Genomic DNA, 15,982 nt, shown 5'->3' on the forward strand with positions numbered 1-15,982 from the left:
GTTTATTTTTTCATTGCTAAATGTGGTTCCTCTGTGCATGTAAAGGTTTTTAAGAACATTGGTCTGACAGCAAGTGAGGTTGTGTCTAGCTGCTGACGTCTTTCTAGGGAGAGCGGCATTGTTTTCTTCTCTCAGAAAATGCTCTAAATGCAAACAATTCATAGAACTGAGCCCACTAAAAAATAGCTCTAGACTTCCACAGTCAGGGCTTCCACTAGCAGTCTGCCCCATGGCAATGAACTCAGAAGAAGAGAGAAATAGGAATGGATGGTTCTCATTTTGCAGGACTGGACTTCAGATAAATGCAACAGCAACGAGGATCTGATTTTATTTAGTCAGAACTCGCAGCTCCCATTGTGGTTAGTCAGACTATGGATTCACAGCATCTGAGAGTGCAAGGCCCTTATGCCCTTTTTCAGTGATGAATTCAGCTCTGAACTGGTTATATGTTCAGTATGGCAGTGATAGTATCAGCCAGTGAAGAATCATCTATTTTCTTCTTATGTGTGCATGTTGTGGCTGGTCCAAGTAACGCACAGCAGGGTAGACTGGCAACATCCAAATCAATATCTTTCTCATTGCCACTTAACCAAGTTGTGTTTGGATTTTATCTTGAGTATAAGAGGGATGGGGAAAACAATGAATGGTTCTTTTCCTCAATAATGCCTACAAGGTCCAGCTGCAATGGAGAAAAGGTAGCTCCATTTCTGAGCCTAAAACTCCTAGGTATCGGTACACATCAATCTCTTAATTGATGTCAGTATTTGCCTTGCAGCACCCACCAACCCCATTCACTTTGGGCCTGAAACAACCATGAGATGGTGATAGTTTTAGGTTATTATTACCGAGTTGGCTGGGGCTTGACTAATCTCAAACCACCTTCTATCGCTGTTCACTCCAGAGATACTCAGTCATCTTATATATCTGAACATGAAAGGATCAACAATAATCAGACCTGCTCATTAATTCAAAGCCCATTCAAGTTGTTGGAAAGACACCCATTGATTTCAGGGGGCTATGAATCTGACTCTAAAGAACATAGCGATTGCTTACAAAAGCAATGCACCATCCCCTCTCCCCTTAGTAGCTTTCATAAAACTTGCCCCTGTCCACCCGATGTGAACCAAACCACAACGTGTATTTCACAAATACTGTTGTTTGTGCCACATATGCTGGTGTTGCGCTTGTATGCATCACCCTGCTGCATGTAATGGTTCATTCTTCTACAGCTTGGCTTTTATTTTCTAAAAGGGTCAGATCTTGTGTCTGTAGATGCTACAGACATTTGATTTTTTTTTTTTAGTCTAGTCCTGGAATGCTCTATTGAGAATTGGCAGTTCTACTTTTGATGATGTATTTCTCTCACCTTCAGCAGTGTAAATGGTGTTAGTATCTGGCTCCTTGCAGTGGGGAATATTTGTTCAATTTAGGGGTCATCATGAGAAGCAGAAATAATTCAGTGCAAAATGTCGCTTGTTCATGGTTTCCAAATGGAAAGTTGTCCCCATTAACACTTCATGAAACTGGCCCATTTCCACCTGAGTTTCTCCCTTTTCATGTGAAGAGGCAACATGAATTCTCAATGCTCCACAGTAACAATTTATAAAGCAAGAGAGCTGCTATTGGGAGCATGTGTTTTATTTGTCTTTAAAAATCATATTCTTCTCCCAAATGGGAAAGGCCAATCTAACACACAGGTGCAAGAAACCCTCCTGAGTCAGCGAGAGCAGCTGCCTCTGGCTTTGCCCCCTGCACACGTCTGCATAATGGAACATTGATTTATTGAATAAAGGTGAAGAAATTAATTGGAAGCAACCAAGCAACTGGCAAGACAGAAGGCTCTGGAGAATGAGGACAAAGCAAGATAGGCTGTGAAGCGTTAGCGTCTATGAGTGAATCTTTCTCCTCTTCTATAATGCTTCGATTTAGTTTCATGCTGAAAGCTGCTTGCTCATAGACACTGTGCCACTCTAACCCAGAAATGGAGCAAGGCAGGGAGCATCCCTTTTTGTCCCCACCTGATTCTTCCTCCCCTATCTGCTGGTCTATATAACACCTTAAAAAGAGAGTTCTGGCTGTTTGAGAGCCCAATCTATTCCCTCACATATCAGTGTGATTTTGGAATAACTGCATGGAGATCAGGGGAGGTAAATGAGTGTAAAAGTACATCTGCAACCAAAATTGTTCCAGGCAATCCAGCAGCAGGAAACCTAGGTGCCTCTGCCATTGTGCCTCTGCTGGAGCACTTGCTATTCTCTCCTGCTTCTCTCTATCAGCAGAGAGGCTCCAGTTGGGTTCAGTAATGCCACCACTTGGGAAGAACAGAGGGTGGGGGAGAAAGGAAGGGAAGAGATGAGAAAGTCCATATGGCAGATAACATGACGACATGCCTGTTTTGGCACTGCCAGAACGAATGAATTGGCACTGCTGGAGGGGAGAGAAGTCTGTGCCTGTATGAGACGGGGCAGTATCCAAGTTGCGCCTAATGCATCTTTTCATGATCAACAATATTCCTGCCATTTTGCTTCTGACTGATGCCCAGCAGCAAAACTGGCCCAGCTTGGGGGAGTGGACCTCAGCTTTCCTGTGCTTGCAGTGGGATGTGACTGGCCAATTCCCTTAGGCAACCAGTGTGCTACACAGTTCAGCCTCCCACCCAGAAAGATGCCAAATACACAGCCCAAATGAGCAGTGGCTGAGCTCACCCCTCTTCTGGGCACGCACCAGAAGCCCCCTGGCTCTCCAGCAGTGCTGCTGCTGGGGTTGGCACTGCTTTGCAAAACCAGGATGCTCTGATTAACTAGCTATGCTGGGAACTCTGTAGCTCTGAGCAGGGGAAGGGCAGTGCCTGGCTGGGGGAGAAAAGCCAAGGTGGTTGATATAACCCCTCTTCCTTGAAAGGCCAAGCTGGCCTTTCTTGTGTCCCCCGTCAGTGGAAGGCGGGTGGGGGACCCAATCCCCCTACAAGCAAGGCTGCTCCTCCTCCCCGCAGTGGCAGGGCAGCCAGAGCAGCAAGTGGGGTGAGACCCCCCACGCCAGCAGCCACCTGGCTCAGAGACCAACTGCGTAAAGTCCCAGCCTTAGCTTAACCTGCCTAATATCTGACTCCCCAGGTACCTCGCCACTATTTACCAGCTACATTCATTCCCCTTCCCCCAGCTCGTCTCTTGCCCACTGACTCCTCAGTTTACATCTTCACTGACCGTCTACCTTGCATGCAGACCAGCCTCTGCCTTTTATGCTATCCATCCCAGACAGAAAAAGCACACAGTGACTGCAGATGCTTCCTCAGCCTGACGAAGGGGACTTATACCTGAAAGAATTTGTCCAAGGATTTGAGCTGGTCTAATAAAAGATATCAGATTTACCCACTACCTGTGTCCTTCAACCAACCCCTGTACACCCCCCGCCTGGCAGAGGCAGCACTGTCTGTGCCAAGATGGTCCCTCTCTCGCGGGGCTGGGCTGGGAGGGCTTGGACCAGAGGTGGAAAAGATGACCAGTAGGGCAGAAGTGTGAGATTTCGGAAAGGCCACCTTCAGTATGCTCAGGAGATGAGTTAGTGAGGCACTGATGCTCAGGGGCAGTGGTCAGATGGGCGCCCAGGAAGAGCGGTTTCCTGAAGGGAGCGCCTGCCCCCTCCTCGCCTGCCCGCAGCCCCTCCTCTGCAGTGGGCTCGGGAGGAGGAGGCAGGGCGGCTGCGGGGCTATAAAGGCGGCGCAGGCGGGCGCGGGCCCCTCTCCGCCGCCACCATGAGCTACAGCAGCGACCTACTCTACTCGACCGCCTCCTACAAGCGGGACAGCTCCCGCCTGGCCGCCGGCCCCGGCCGCGCCTTCCCCAGCGGCGCTGGCCCGCGGGCCGCCAGCTACCGCGCCCCGCCGGGCCGGCGCCTGCAGCTGGAACAGCTGGAGCTGCTGTCGCAGTCCAGCGCGCTGAGCAACGAGCTCAAGATCGTGCGCACCAACGAGAAGGAGCAGCTGCAGGGCCTCAACGACCGCTTCGTCACCTACATCGAGAAGGTGCACCAGCTGGAGCAGCACAACCGGCTGCTGGAGGCCGAGGTGGCCCTGCTGCGCCAGCGCCAGGCCGAGCCGTGCCGGCTGCAGCAGCTGTACGAGCAGGAGCTGCGCGACCTGCGCGGGCGCGTGGAGGAGCTGCGGCGCGCGGGGGACCAGGCGCAGCTGGAGGCGCAGGGGCTGGCGCAGGGGCTGGCGCGGCTGCGGGAGCAGTGCCAGGACGAGGCGCGGCTGCGGGACGAGGCGGAGCGCGCCCTGCGCGACTGCAGGAAGGAGGCGGACCGCGCCGCGCTCGCGCGCCTCGAGCTGGAGAAGAAGGTGGAGGCGCTGCTGGACGAGATCGCCTTCCTGCGCCGCGTGCACGACGAGGAGGTGGCCGAGCTGCAGGCCGAGCTGCAGGACGCGCAGGTACCGCCGCCGCGCGGGGTGCAGGTGTCCCCTCCCTCTGCCCTTGCAGGCGCGCGAGCACTTGCCCCTCTCCGCCTTGCAGGTGGCTGTGCCTTTGTCCCCCTCCCTCTGCTTTTGCACTTGCCACTCTCCGCTTTGCAAGTGCCTGTACCTCTACCCCTCCCTGAAGATGCCCGGGCATTTGTCCCCTCCCTCTGCCTATGTAGGCTGCACGGGCATCTGGTCCTCTTTGCCTTGCAGGTGCCTGTGGATTTGTCCCCACTTTGCATGTGGCCAGGTATTTGTCCCCTTCCCCCTACCTTTTATAGGCTGTGCGGGCATTTGCCCCTGTGCCTTGCAGGTGGCCTGAAGATGCCCTGGCATTTGTTCCCTCCCTCTGCCCTTGCGGGCTCTCGGGCACTTGCTCCTTTCTGCCTTGCAGGTGCCTGTGCCTTTGCCCCCCGCCTGCAAGTGCCCAGGCATTTGTCCCCCTCCCTCTGCCTTTGCAGGCTGCCGGGGCATTTGCCCCTCTCCACTTTGCAGGTGTCTGTATCTCTACTACTCCCTGCAGATGCCCGGGCATTTGTCCCCTTCCTTTGCCTTTGCAAGCTGCAGGGGCATTTGATCCTCTCTGCCTTGCAGACGCCTGTGGATTTGTCTCAACCTTGCAGGTGCCTGGGCATTTGTCCCCCTCCCCCTGCCCTTTGTAGGCTGTGCAGGCACTTGCCCCTTTGCCTTGCAGGTGCCTGTGGACTTGTCCCCCCACCTTGCAGGTGCCTGTGCCTTTGCCTCCTCCCTGCAGGTTCCCTGGGCATTTGTCCCCCTCCTTGTGCCTTTGCAGGCTGCCCGGGCATTTGCCCCTCTCTCCCTTGCAGCTGTCTGGATGTTTGCTTCCTTGCCCTGCCAGTATCTGTGGCTTTGCCCCCCTCCCTTTCCCCTTTGCGGGCTGCACGGGCATTCACCCCTCTCTGCCTTGTAGGTGCCTGTGCATTTGCCCCCACCCTGCAGATGCCTGGCCTTCCCCCCCCCCGCTTTGCATATTGCCCAGATATTTGCCCCTCTCTGCCCTGCAGGTGCCAGGGCATTTGCCCCATTCCTTCTGCCTTTGCAGGCTGTGTGGGCACTTGCCCCCCTCTGTCTTGCAGGTGCCTGTGCATTTGCCCCCCACCCTGCAGTTGCCCCGGGATTTACCCACCTCCCTCTGCCTTTGCAGATTGCTGAGGTATTTGCTGCTCTCTGCCTTGCAGCTGCCTGTGCATTTGGCCCCCCACCCCGCCTTTGTTGACTGCACAGGCATTTACCCCTCTCTGCCTTTCAGGTTTGCCTGCCCTGCAGGTGCCCAGGCATTTGCCTCCCTCTGCCCTAGACCTTAAACACTGGAGGCTGCAAGTGGGAGAGGAGCAGTGGGGGGAAAAGCCCTGGTAAGCCCTGGTTTGTTCTTCCTGTGGGCATCTGTGCTCTGCCCCCATGTGACACGGGAGCCCAGGCAAGATGGACCTCAAGTCTGACCCAGGATAGGGCAGTTTTAATGTTCTTGTGCACTGGAGGTCCTGTCCTGTGCATTGTTTCGCTCCCTACAGAATGCTGCGCTTTCTCTGCCATGCCAGCACCTTTCCTGCAGCTCTGCCATTTGTATTCCAGCTGCTTGGGCACATCCCACCAGTGCTCAGCATTTGACTCCTGTGTCCTGCTGCTGCCCCAGTTTCCTGTCCTCCTTCATGGCTCAGGGGCTGTACCTCGCTTTGCAGCACAGCCCCACTTGTGCATAGCATCTCCCCTTCCCTTTAGGCTAGGCACACTAGATGGTGCCCACACCCAGTGCTCCCCTCTGTGGCAGATGGGGGTCTCCATCTGCCCTTGTCTGTGCTGGAAGAGACATCCAGGGCTCATGCGAAACACAAAACAATTCCCCTTCTAGAAAGGGAATGCATATGTTAGACGCTCGCAAGAGCTGTCCTTTATGCAGCACGTAGCGTGGGGTGTGCCGCACGCTCGCCCAATGCTGCCCTCCTTTGTGTTGGGCAGGGTGTGCCTCTAGCACAATAGCCCATGTCCCTGCCATGTAGCGCACACGCTTTGCGGATATCAATTCTCCTGTATGCTAAATGGAGAGAGTCCTCCTCCCCCTCCTCCCTGTATTTCATATATGCTAGAATGGGTTCTAGACATTACTCTGAGCTCCTGGCTTCGGCAGGCAGGAGGTCATTGGAAGGTTATCTCTGTGAAGGTCGATATTTGCCTGGCTTCTCTCAAGTGGGAGATCAGATAGCTGCCTCTGTCCCATGTTTGTCTTCTGTGAATCAAAAATGTATAGCATACTTCTGTCTTCTGCCTTGGGGGTTATGATGTGTTGGGCATGAGGTTGTCAGGAGGGTAAACTGAGCATCTTGCCTTCATCCGGCAGAGTATTTCATAGCCTCACCCTAGGACTATTGGACATTCAGTCTTAGGAAGTGTCAGCGATTTGAGCAGCAAACCCTGTTTATCATTGTTAAGCACCACCGGGAAGAAGGCTTTCTGCTGCTGCTGTTCAGTCCCACCGATAGAGCCAGTGCTTTCTGCCCTGTGTCCTTATCAAGGCATGCCAAGTACACACAATGACAAATCAGTTGCACTATCACTGTGTGCCACTGCAAAGAGAAGACCATGTGGGCACATAAATCTGAAGCCTGGATGAGAAAGGAAGTGTTGGGCTTTGTTTCATGCGGCATGTTTGCAGGGAAGGGGTGAGAGGCTAGTTCCTTAGCACAGGGAGAAAAGAAATAGGATATTAATGCAGAATGCAAGTAGCTGTGGTAATTCCTTGGATGTGTAAGAGAATCTCTTATTTCTGTGAGCTTATGGGTAGGTTTCTTATGCAGTTGAGTGACTGTGTGTTTGCCATGGAGCCTATTGTCCATTTGCAAGGTGTTGTCAAGCAAGTATGCTATAAAGGGATTATAAACCCACCGCCCTCAGCCCCTGGGGTCCACAAGGACCAGGACAGCGCAGTTCAGTGAAGTGACTTTCCAGCTGTAATCACTGCATTGATCTAAATGGGATGAGTTCCCTGAGCACTGAGTGGTTCAGGGATATCATAATGCATTGATTATTCCTGTCATGGGAGACTCAGAAGACCTTAGAAGGGCTGAGGTGGTAGCTAATGAAGGGAAGTGCTTATGTGATTTATGCAGGGGAAGTTGGGTATGGTCTTTGTGTTGAGATTTAAGAGCAGGATTTAGCTTTCAGCTCTGCTGATATTTTCTATGTGAAAATGGGTAGGTCGTTGAGAATGACACTGCCTCAGTTTCCCATCTGCAGCAGAGGAGTCATAATCCTTTCTTTCTCCCATATTTTCTCTTTAGATTGTAAGTGCTTAGACTACAAGAAAGCCTCTGTTCCCTTCTATATATGGCACGTTTTAGCACAGGAATTACTGTAGTTCGACTGTATATTGGCAGGTGAAGTCTTTGATATAATAGGGAAGTTTAGCTACTTAAATAATAACCCACTTTGCCCTGTATTTGTGAGGCATATAGTGAAACCTGGAAGTCAGAATCTATCTCCATTTTCTTTCCTTTGCATGCAGAGTCACGTATTTGTTGAATAGCAACCATGCTATTTTGGAAATCAAGAAAAGTGCCAAAGCACAGGCTGTTCACCTTTCAAATGAAAGGGAGCTATTGGGTAGAGAACATCCAGGAGAGGTCACTTCTGCAGGGTTTTGATCCTGTTCCCTACACATCAGCTGGCATAAGATAGCAACATATAATTTCACACTGCATGTGATCAAATCCTGTATCCATGATCAGGGCAGGACTTTGAGCCTGAGATTGGGAGCGGGGAGAGTTTTGCTGCGTCTCTACTTAGGTTTTACACAAATGATTGACCAGGAAAGCTGCTCTCACTAGGAGCTCTTTATTAGTAGAGTGATTGCTTTCACGGTGACGAGCAGCAGGGACAGAAACGAGGTCACTGCTGAGACCGAATGCCTGACAATCTGAACATTTTCAACTTGATTGTATCCTAGAAATCTGCAGCAGTCTGTTCTAAGCAAGATTTGTGAGCGACGGTTTTGCAGGAGATTTGGAATCATGTGATTTGCTTTCATCCCCGCACCTCCCCGTGTTTGTTACAGGCAAACTCCTTTCTTTTTGTGTGCTGGCCATGTTTCCCTTAAATTGCAGGATAAACTGCACTTCTGAAATACCTTGGTTTCAGAATGTGTATGTTTGCATTTGGGGCCAAATTTACTCCTGGTAGAAACAGCTGCAAGTATCCTCATGTCAACAGAGGTGCCTCTGCTTACTCCTGTGGGGAATTTGGTCTGTATTTCTCTGCTAGGGACTGGTCTGATAGCATTGTAATAAATATGTGCATGCTTCCATCAGCATTTGCCAAGGAAAGCCTGCAACCTAAAACTGAGCCCTCGTAGCATGGCCCCAATCCAGCATCTGTATGGAAATTCAGTGATAGATCAATAAGTTTATGGCTTTCCCAACACTGCTTCACGGTGGATGGTTCAGCTGCCAAAAACTCACCGTGTCTAAAATCCATAACAGGCAGAGCTATAAAAAATGCAGCAGCCCTTGGGGTTTGGATTGAGGAAGAAATAAATTTTGCTTATAGATTTGGCTGTAATTCTGTCATTCTTCCTTCATCGAGCAACGAAGAGCCTATTACGTTCAGAAATTTGGATTTTGCCTGAACCGTGACTGGTAGGCCAGCGTGCTACAGAATTGTGTGAAGATGCTGGATCATTTAAACAAATGAGTCATTTCACTTGTGAATGATATTGCAATAGCAAGGCAAAAGGAATTAGCAGAGCTGGGGGGAAGGTCAAAAAGGACTTTAAATTAAGCTGTCCTGGAGCATTCTCAGTTGTCCCCCAGACAGTTGTCCCACTCAGTAGCAAGTCTGAAAACAGTGCAGCACCTCTGATAAATGTCTCTGACACTGGGTTAATTTGGAGTGTTACTATAGTTACCATGGGGGTCTAGATTGGTAACACAATTCAGTATTTTTTGTGCGTGTGTGGGAGGGCGGGTTACATGATGTCACACACCTTTGATTGCATCACTTGTCCATACCCACCAATCCCTCCATTTCTGCATGGGGTTCAAGGGAAAAAATGTGAGCCAGTGTTGGAGGTGTGCTGTCTCAAACGGGAGGCAGCACCTAGCCATTGCAGTAGCCATGTCATGATATATGTACGCCTGTAATTCATGCCAACGGGGTGGTTTATTGTGTATTCTCCAGGTCTCGGTGGAGTTGGATGTGAGCAAGCCGGATCTCACTGCTGCCCTAAAGGAGATCCGCATGCAGTATGAGGTCCTATCTGCCCGGAACCAGCAGTCAGCCGAAGAGTGGTACAAATCCAAGTTTGCCAACTTCACCGAGGAGGCTGCGCGCAGCAATGACAGCATCCGCCAGGCCAAGGAGGAGATCACAGAGTACCGGCGCCAGCTGCAGTCCCGCAACATTGAGATCGAGTCCCTGAAGAGTGCCAACGAGTCTCTGGAGAGGCAGCTCCAGGAAGCTGAAGAGAGGAGCAACGCAGAGATCCAAAATCTGCATGTAATTTACACTCAACAGCAGATGCACTGACTCCCCAGAGGTTCCCAAACCCTAGAGCTCAACTGCAGCTTCAGAGATGTTGCAGATAGACATGATGTAGAGAGAGGCATCATCCAGGCTCTCTTCATTCCGCCTTCATAGCTCATGCCACACTTTTAGATAGCTTTGCACTGTGCAGTCTTTGCCAGTGGGTGGGCTGTGATTAGCAAACCTGAATGGTGGAAGTTAGTTGTAATGAGAGTAGGATGCAGGTTTATAGCTTTCCCTACCTATAGTCTTCAGGCACTTGGAAAACATTAATCCACTAAGTAGACTGTAAGGATGGTTTACCTACTGGGGAAATGGGAACACCAGGCATTCACTGACCACGTCAAGTCTGAGGGTTAGGTCAGAGACAGAGGTAGAGTCATGATTCCTAGGCTTCACACCAAGCTAACAGGAGAACTAAGTAGTCCAGAATTTCTTGTCACTTGCTGTAAATGCTAGACAGATTAGCACTAGGAAAATAATTGTATCCTTCACAGTCCTCTGAGTTACTGAGTCACAGGTTAGAATAGAAAACTTCTGATGTGTTGGGCAAAAGTTCTTCACTCAAAACTGTGTGTGAAAGTGTTATACCCCTACAGCAAAGGGAATATGCAGTGTAAACAAATAGTGTGAGTGTCCCTGAGATGAAGGGATCACTATCTAAATAGACAAGACAGATTAAGCATGAGAGGACAAGGAGATGAAGGGACTTGTAGCCATATAATATGTCCGTTGCAGTTAGGATTTCATTAGCTCCAGTGATCTGTCCACACTAGTATCTGATTGTACACTAGTTTGAACTGTGTGTCTGGAAGCAGGGCACTGACCAGAAACGGGAAGAAGCCATTAGCATTGCTCAAGATACTTTCACTCCCATTTTTTTGTTCTACAGGAAACTATTAACCAGCTGGAGAATGCTCTGAGGACAACCAAGGGAGAGATGGCTCGTCACCTCCGGGAGTACCAAGATCTGCTCAACGTAAAGATGGCCCTGGATATTGAAATAGCTGCCTATAGGTAAAGCATTACTGTGAGGCCATCCTTTTCACAGGGCTTTGGAGATGTCCTCCAGACTCTGGAGGTCAATGGAAGAGCTGCAAGTAACACTGTATCTTTGAGTGGTATAATAATGCAACTTAACAATTGCACTATGAGCTTTTTTTAATTGGGTTGTGGAAAAAAAATTAAAATAACAAGAATTGGACCCATTTAAACTTTTGCAAAAGATGACGACTTCAAATGTTTTTGTGAATTGGAAGAGAATATATTTTCTGGCCAGCTTTTACCCAGGGTTCCTGGTTTGATGGGGGCTGCTGATCATGTTGAAATACTTTGTTTCCATCTTTACCCTTTCTCTTCCATACACAAACTACATGTGGTTCCAGAGAAGTGCTAGTTAGAGGAAATGATCAAAAGTGCCCTCTGTCTGTCAGGATGTTCAGGGTGGGAATCTCCCATGGCCTGAGGGGCTTAGACACCTGCTTGCCATTGAATTTTAATGGGAATTGAATTCCCTTAGTTTCCTTTGAAGATCCATACAGCACATTTACATACATACTTGCTAAGTGCTGGGGGCACTTAGACTCTCAGATGCTACACAGCCATCCCTCAGGTCATGTGGTGTATCTCATTAAGGCTGTGCAGCAAAAGACTAACTGCAGTAGCTGCTCTTTCTTGGACATGAATGAGAAATCAATTGGTACATCAGTGTTTCCCAAGGGGGATGCTCCCCTTTATCCCTGCTAGATGAAAGCAAACTGATTTTGGTTGGATAACTTATAAAGGAGATGAGGAGAATTGGAAATCTTGCTCCAGCCAGGGCTAAAATGCTCTTTCCTTGGTATTTTGCTTTGCAGGAAGTTACTGGAAGGGGAAGAGACCCGACTGAGCACCGTTACCAGTGGGAGCACATATGGCCTTGGCTATGCTATCTCATCTGGCCCATTCTCCGGAGTAAAAACCTTCTCCAGCAGCATGGTCACTGTCAGAAAGGAGGAGAAGAAGGACCCACAGGACAACATCAAGGAAGCCGGGCTGGCTGAAGAGCCAAAGGCTGCTGGGCAAGACAAGCCCAGAGAGGAGAAGGCAGAAACAGCCCCAGCCAAAAACTAAACTGAAGTAAGCTCCTGTCTCCTCAAGGGGAGCAGGAGTATACTGCAGGGGAAGAGATCATCTTGTATCCTTCTGTAGCCTGTTACAGTAACATGGAGGGGCAGCACGGTCCAGTGGATAGAGCTCTTGACTTGCACTCAGATGCCCTGGGTTCTCTTCATAGCTCAGCCACTGACCCACTGCATGACCTTGGACCAAATCACTTCCCCTCTTTGTGCCTAGTTTTCCCCTCTCCCCCTTGGCCTATCCTATCTGTAGATTGTAAGCTCTCCTGGGCAGGGACCTCTGTATAGCACTGAGCACAATGTTGGAACCTTCAGCACGACTTCGATGCTGCTTTAGGGCAAGGGCTCCCTGTGTCTCATGCCCTTGGCTCCCATGCCCTCAACCCGCTCACATAAAACTTGGTTGTAAATACTTCTGCTGACTTCAGTGGCATCAGATCTGGGCTCTTTCTTAATATGCAGACCAGGGCTCCAGTGTATTCCCACTTCCTTCCCACAGCTCTAAACCCTGCTCTTTGGACAGCAGGTTAGGATATGCATGTTTGCAATTGCTAGCTTCTGCAGCCAAACTCTGTTAAAGGATTCTGTTAAAGCAACTTCTTGGCTCCTGTCAAGGCCCCTATTGATTAAACAGGACCATCTCACTACCCTGATGCCTCACACATCTGGGACAGTTACCCCAAAAGGTTACAGACCACAGCTTCTAAATACCCTGTAAGAGGTGGCAGTGGGAGTAACCTGTTGGGTCTGGCAGTGGCAACTCTGTTTTTTATTCAGGGAAGTGCCAGCCAGGTCTGTTTCTATAGAAAGAAGCCAGTCTCTTCCTCACTCTGGTCAAGAGACCAGGCCTTCAGCCCTTCTCTGCTTCTGAGACTTCTTCCACTCTTTTCCCTTCCTTCCTTCCTTTTTAACTTTTGCTGTCACTGCCAGCTGAGGGCACTCTCTGGGTAAGAGCAGGTATAGTCTGCAGTCAAAGAAGAGATAGAAAAGCTATGGTTGACCACCAGATTCTGATGCATTTACTCGTACTGAATAGCACCTTATTCCACCAGCAGTGTCAGTGGAGTTTGGACCAGATGATGTTTCCAACCCTATACTTCTATGAGTAAGGTATCAGTAGGTATAAGGTTATCATGAATCTGGCTCAGATCTTGAGGAGAGCTTGCTCAGTATTTGTGGTGGTGATCACTTGCAAATCTGGCCCCCTTGTGAGTGCTGCACACTTGAAAATGTGGCCCCAGGCTTTTTTATTTGGCTATTGTTTTTTAGCAAAACAAAAAAGGGTGTTTGGGGGAGCAGAGGCAAGGTTACCCATAACCTTTTCTGCAAAAAGCAAATAAACATGTGCAAAGCTGAAAATGCCAACGATCTTGCTGAGACTCAGGTGTCTCGGTTATGATGTAGAGGGACCAGTTGACCATCTGTCTGTTCTTTCTCTCTCTTTTTTTATTTCCAACCCAAGAATGTACCTGAGCAGTGGGGGGAGGGGGGATGTATTATGAAGGTGAATGTTCTATAGGAAGGTTTAGCTTGATCTTCTGAATGTAGAGCCAATGGTGCTTGATTGCTAGGGATGTTGTAGCTCTTCAGCAGAGCTCCTGATGGGTTGCAAATGTCAACTGAGAGCTGATCAAAATGATTTGGATTGTGAAATGCTGACAATTTCAAAAACTGGAGAGGTGGGAGAATTTGAAATGGTCATGGAATTTCCTCTCTGTTTTTGTCACCAGCTGTGGAACTGGTTGAAATGTCAAGTTATCAAGCCTGACAAGTGGAGTTAAATTTCACACCTTGTCATAAGATGTTTGACTAGCTTAACTTTAGATGGTTACTGAATGTAGATTTACTAGATAATGCAATGCATGGCCTTCTCTAGGGTGTGTTTGCGTGTATGTATAGTGGAATGCTAACTGGTTGTAGAACAGTGGTTATGCAAGCATTTTTCTTTAATTGATACAACCTTTTGGTTGAAGTATCATTTTGCATGAAGCCACTTTTCACATAGTTTGAATGTGACTTTCCTCTTTTTGGACTAAAATATCCTTTGTTTATTTAAAAGACAAATAAATGGAAAAACAGAAACCCCAAGGAACAAGGTTATTGTTGGTGTCTGAGCACAAATATGTGCAGGTTGTAAATTCAAATCCTCACCTTCGGATGTTCAACAAATATTGATTGAAACCCTTCTACTGTATGCCTGGTCATGTGTTTCTAATCATTTTGTTTCACACTGATCAAGGAGCAGTTCATTGCTAGCCTCAGCATTTTTATATCCCTGTTTATTTTGGTTTTATTCTTTTCCCACACCACCCTGGAAATAACGGGCCAGGTTTTCAGCTGATGTAAGCTACCGTAACTCTTTAGAAATCAGTGGAGATGCACCATTCTATCAGAGCTGAGGGTGTACCGCATTATTTCTCCCCACAGCACAATACATGCAGTTCACAGCAGCATGAGGCTGATGCACCATTTAAATACAATATAAATCTTCAAAATGTTGCGCACACTCTGGGCAGCTTCTCTGTGAAGAGGTGAGTTTCACCCATATACTACAATGACACAAAGAATAAAGTTGGAGGTAGAGGGAAAAGTTCTAGTAAAGAATAAAAACAGTCTACATCTTATAATACTACTTTGTGCTGTCCATGCCATTTCATTCCTTAAAATAAAATCAACCTCACAAAGTCAAAAGTCTACCCAAGTTAAACAGCCTATTGGCTTAGTGCGATGAAAGCACACTGGTTTCTGTAGCTGGCCAAACACAGGGAGTGATGTGCCCAGTATCACATCCCATCCTGACTCGCTAGTTGCCCAATTACAACTGGGTGAATGAGCGTAAGTCCAGAGCACAGGGCTTAGGCATATACTTGCCATCTTGCTGCAGCTTCACTGCTTTTCGTATCCATCCGAGCTTGGGAATGCCCAAATATTCTGTTATCACCACTCCAACAGCAGTGTATACGTGATCTGAATCCCATCTCCCATAACAGTGCTAAGGGTACATGCTATTTACTAAATTTGCCATGCTACTGCCAACACTTCTTCAGAGATTTCAAAAACCTGCTCTTAGTGGTGGTTGTTCTCGTGTAATTATATATTTGTCCTCTCACCTTGATTACTTGCTTGTGAGAATCTCAGGTGCAAAGTGAAATGTGTTATTCTTGGCTATCACTGGAGGTATTGCTGGTGCTAGAACTGAGCTTTACATCTACCAGATGAGATATGTGAATGTGGCTTATCTTATGATCTGCTATAAATGGCATCTCACTCTGTTCCTCTGCTCATGGCCCAGTTATGAATAATGGGGATAACCTCTGCTTGCCTGTTTATTAGTATAAGTGACTATTAAGTGCATTGGACTAAAAACACAGGCTACATACATAAAATATTTTCTCAATGTAAAATCCATCTCCACTGAGCTATAATGACCATGGCAGCTTGTTTGCTGGAAACTAATGGACCAAGATTCAGTCAAGAACTCTTGAGAGTTATTGACCCATGCTAATATATTATGAAGATGTGGGGGAAAAAATAGTCACATGCATTTCTTTATGGGTGAAGCTATTTATTGATGTATACATGGGATGTTTCTAAAGGATGAATGTCTTCTGTAATACATTAGTCACTCTGATCTATCATCGCCCAGGTCCCAATTACATAAAAAATTTCCAGAACCGTCTTGTGTCCATTCATATCTTTGCATGGGGGGGCATTTGTGTCTTGGAAAGCTCAATAAAATGAAAGCAGATCTTTGCCATTCAATACAATTCTGATTAATTTAGTTCTGGGTTCAATTTGATGAAAAGGAGCAAGACCCAAGCCATGTTGATAGTAGGCTGGAAACTATAAGCAGGTTGCCAACCTCTGGAACACTGCA

The 15,982-nt window shown here is 48.2% G+C and overlaps 1 protein-coding gene across 1 annotated transcript; it reads left to right on the plus strand.

Moving 5' to 3' along the window:
- Positions 1-3,736: 3,736 nt before the first annotated feature.
- LOC102563844 (low molecular weight neuronal intermediate filament) lies at positions 3,737-15,780 on the plus strand. The gene is made up of 4 exons (XM_059730576.1): positions 3,737-4,426; positions 9,644-9,961; positions 10,881-11,005; positions 11,845-15,780. The coding sequence occupies exons 1-4, from the start codon at positions 3,752-3,754 to the stop codon at positions 12,098-12,100; spliced, it is 1,374 nt and encodes a 457-aa protein (XP_059586559.1). The 5' UTR covers positions 3,737-3,751; the 3' UTR covers positions 12,101-15,780.
- Positions 15,781-15,982: the final 202 nt, after the last annotated feature.

Source organism: Alligator mississippiensis, chromosome 7 (assembly GCF_030867095.1).
Source record: "Alligator mississippiensis isolate rAllMis1 chromosome 7, rAllMis1, whole genome shotgun sequence".
NCBI lineage: Eukaryota > Metazoa > Chordata > Crocodylia > Alligatoridae > Alligator > Alligator mississippiensis.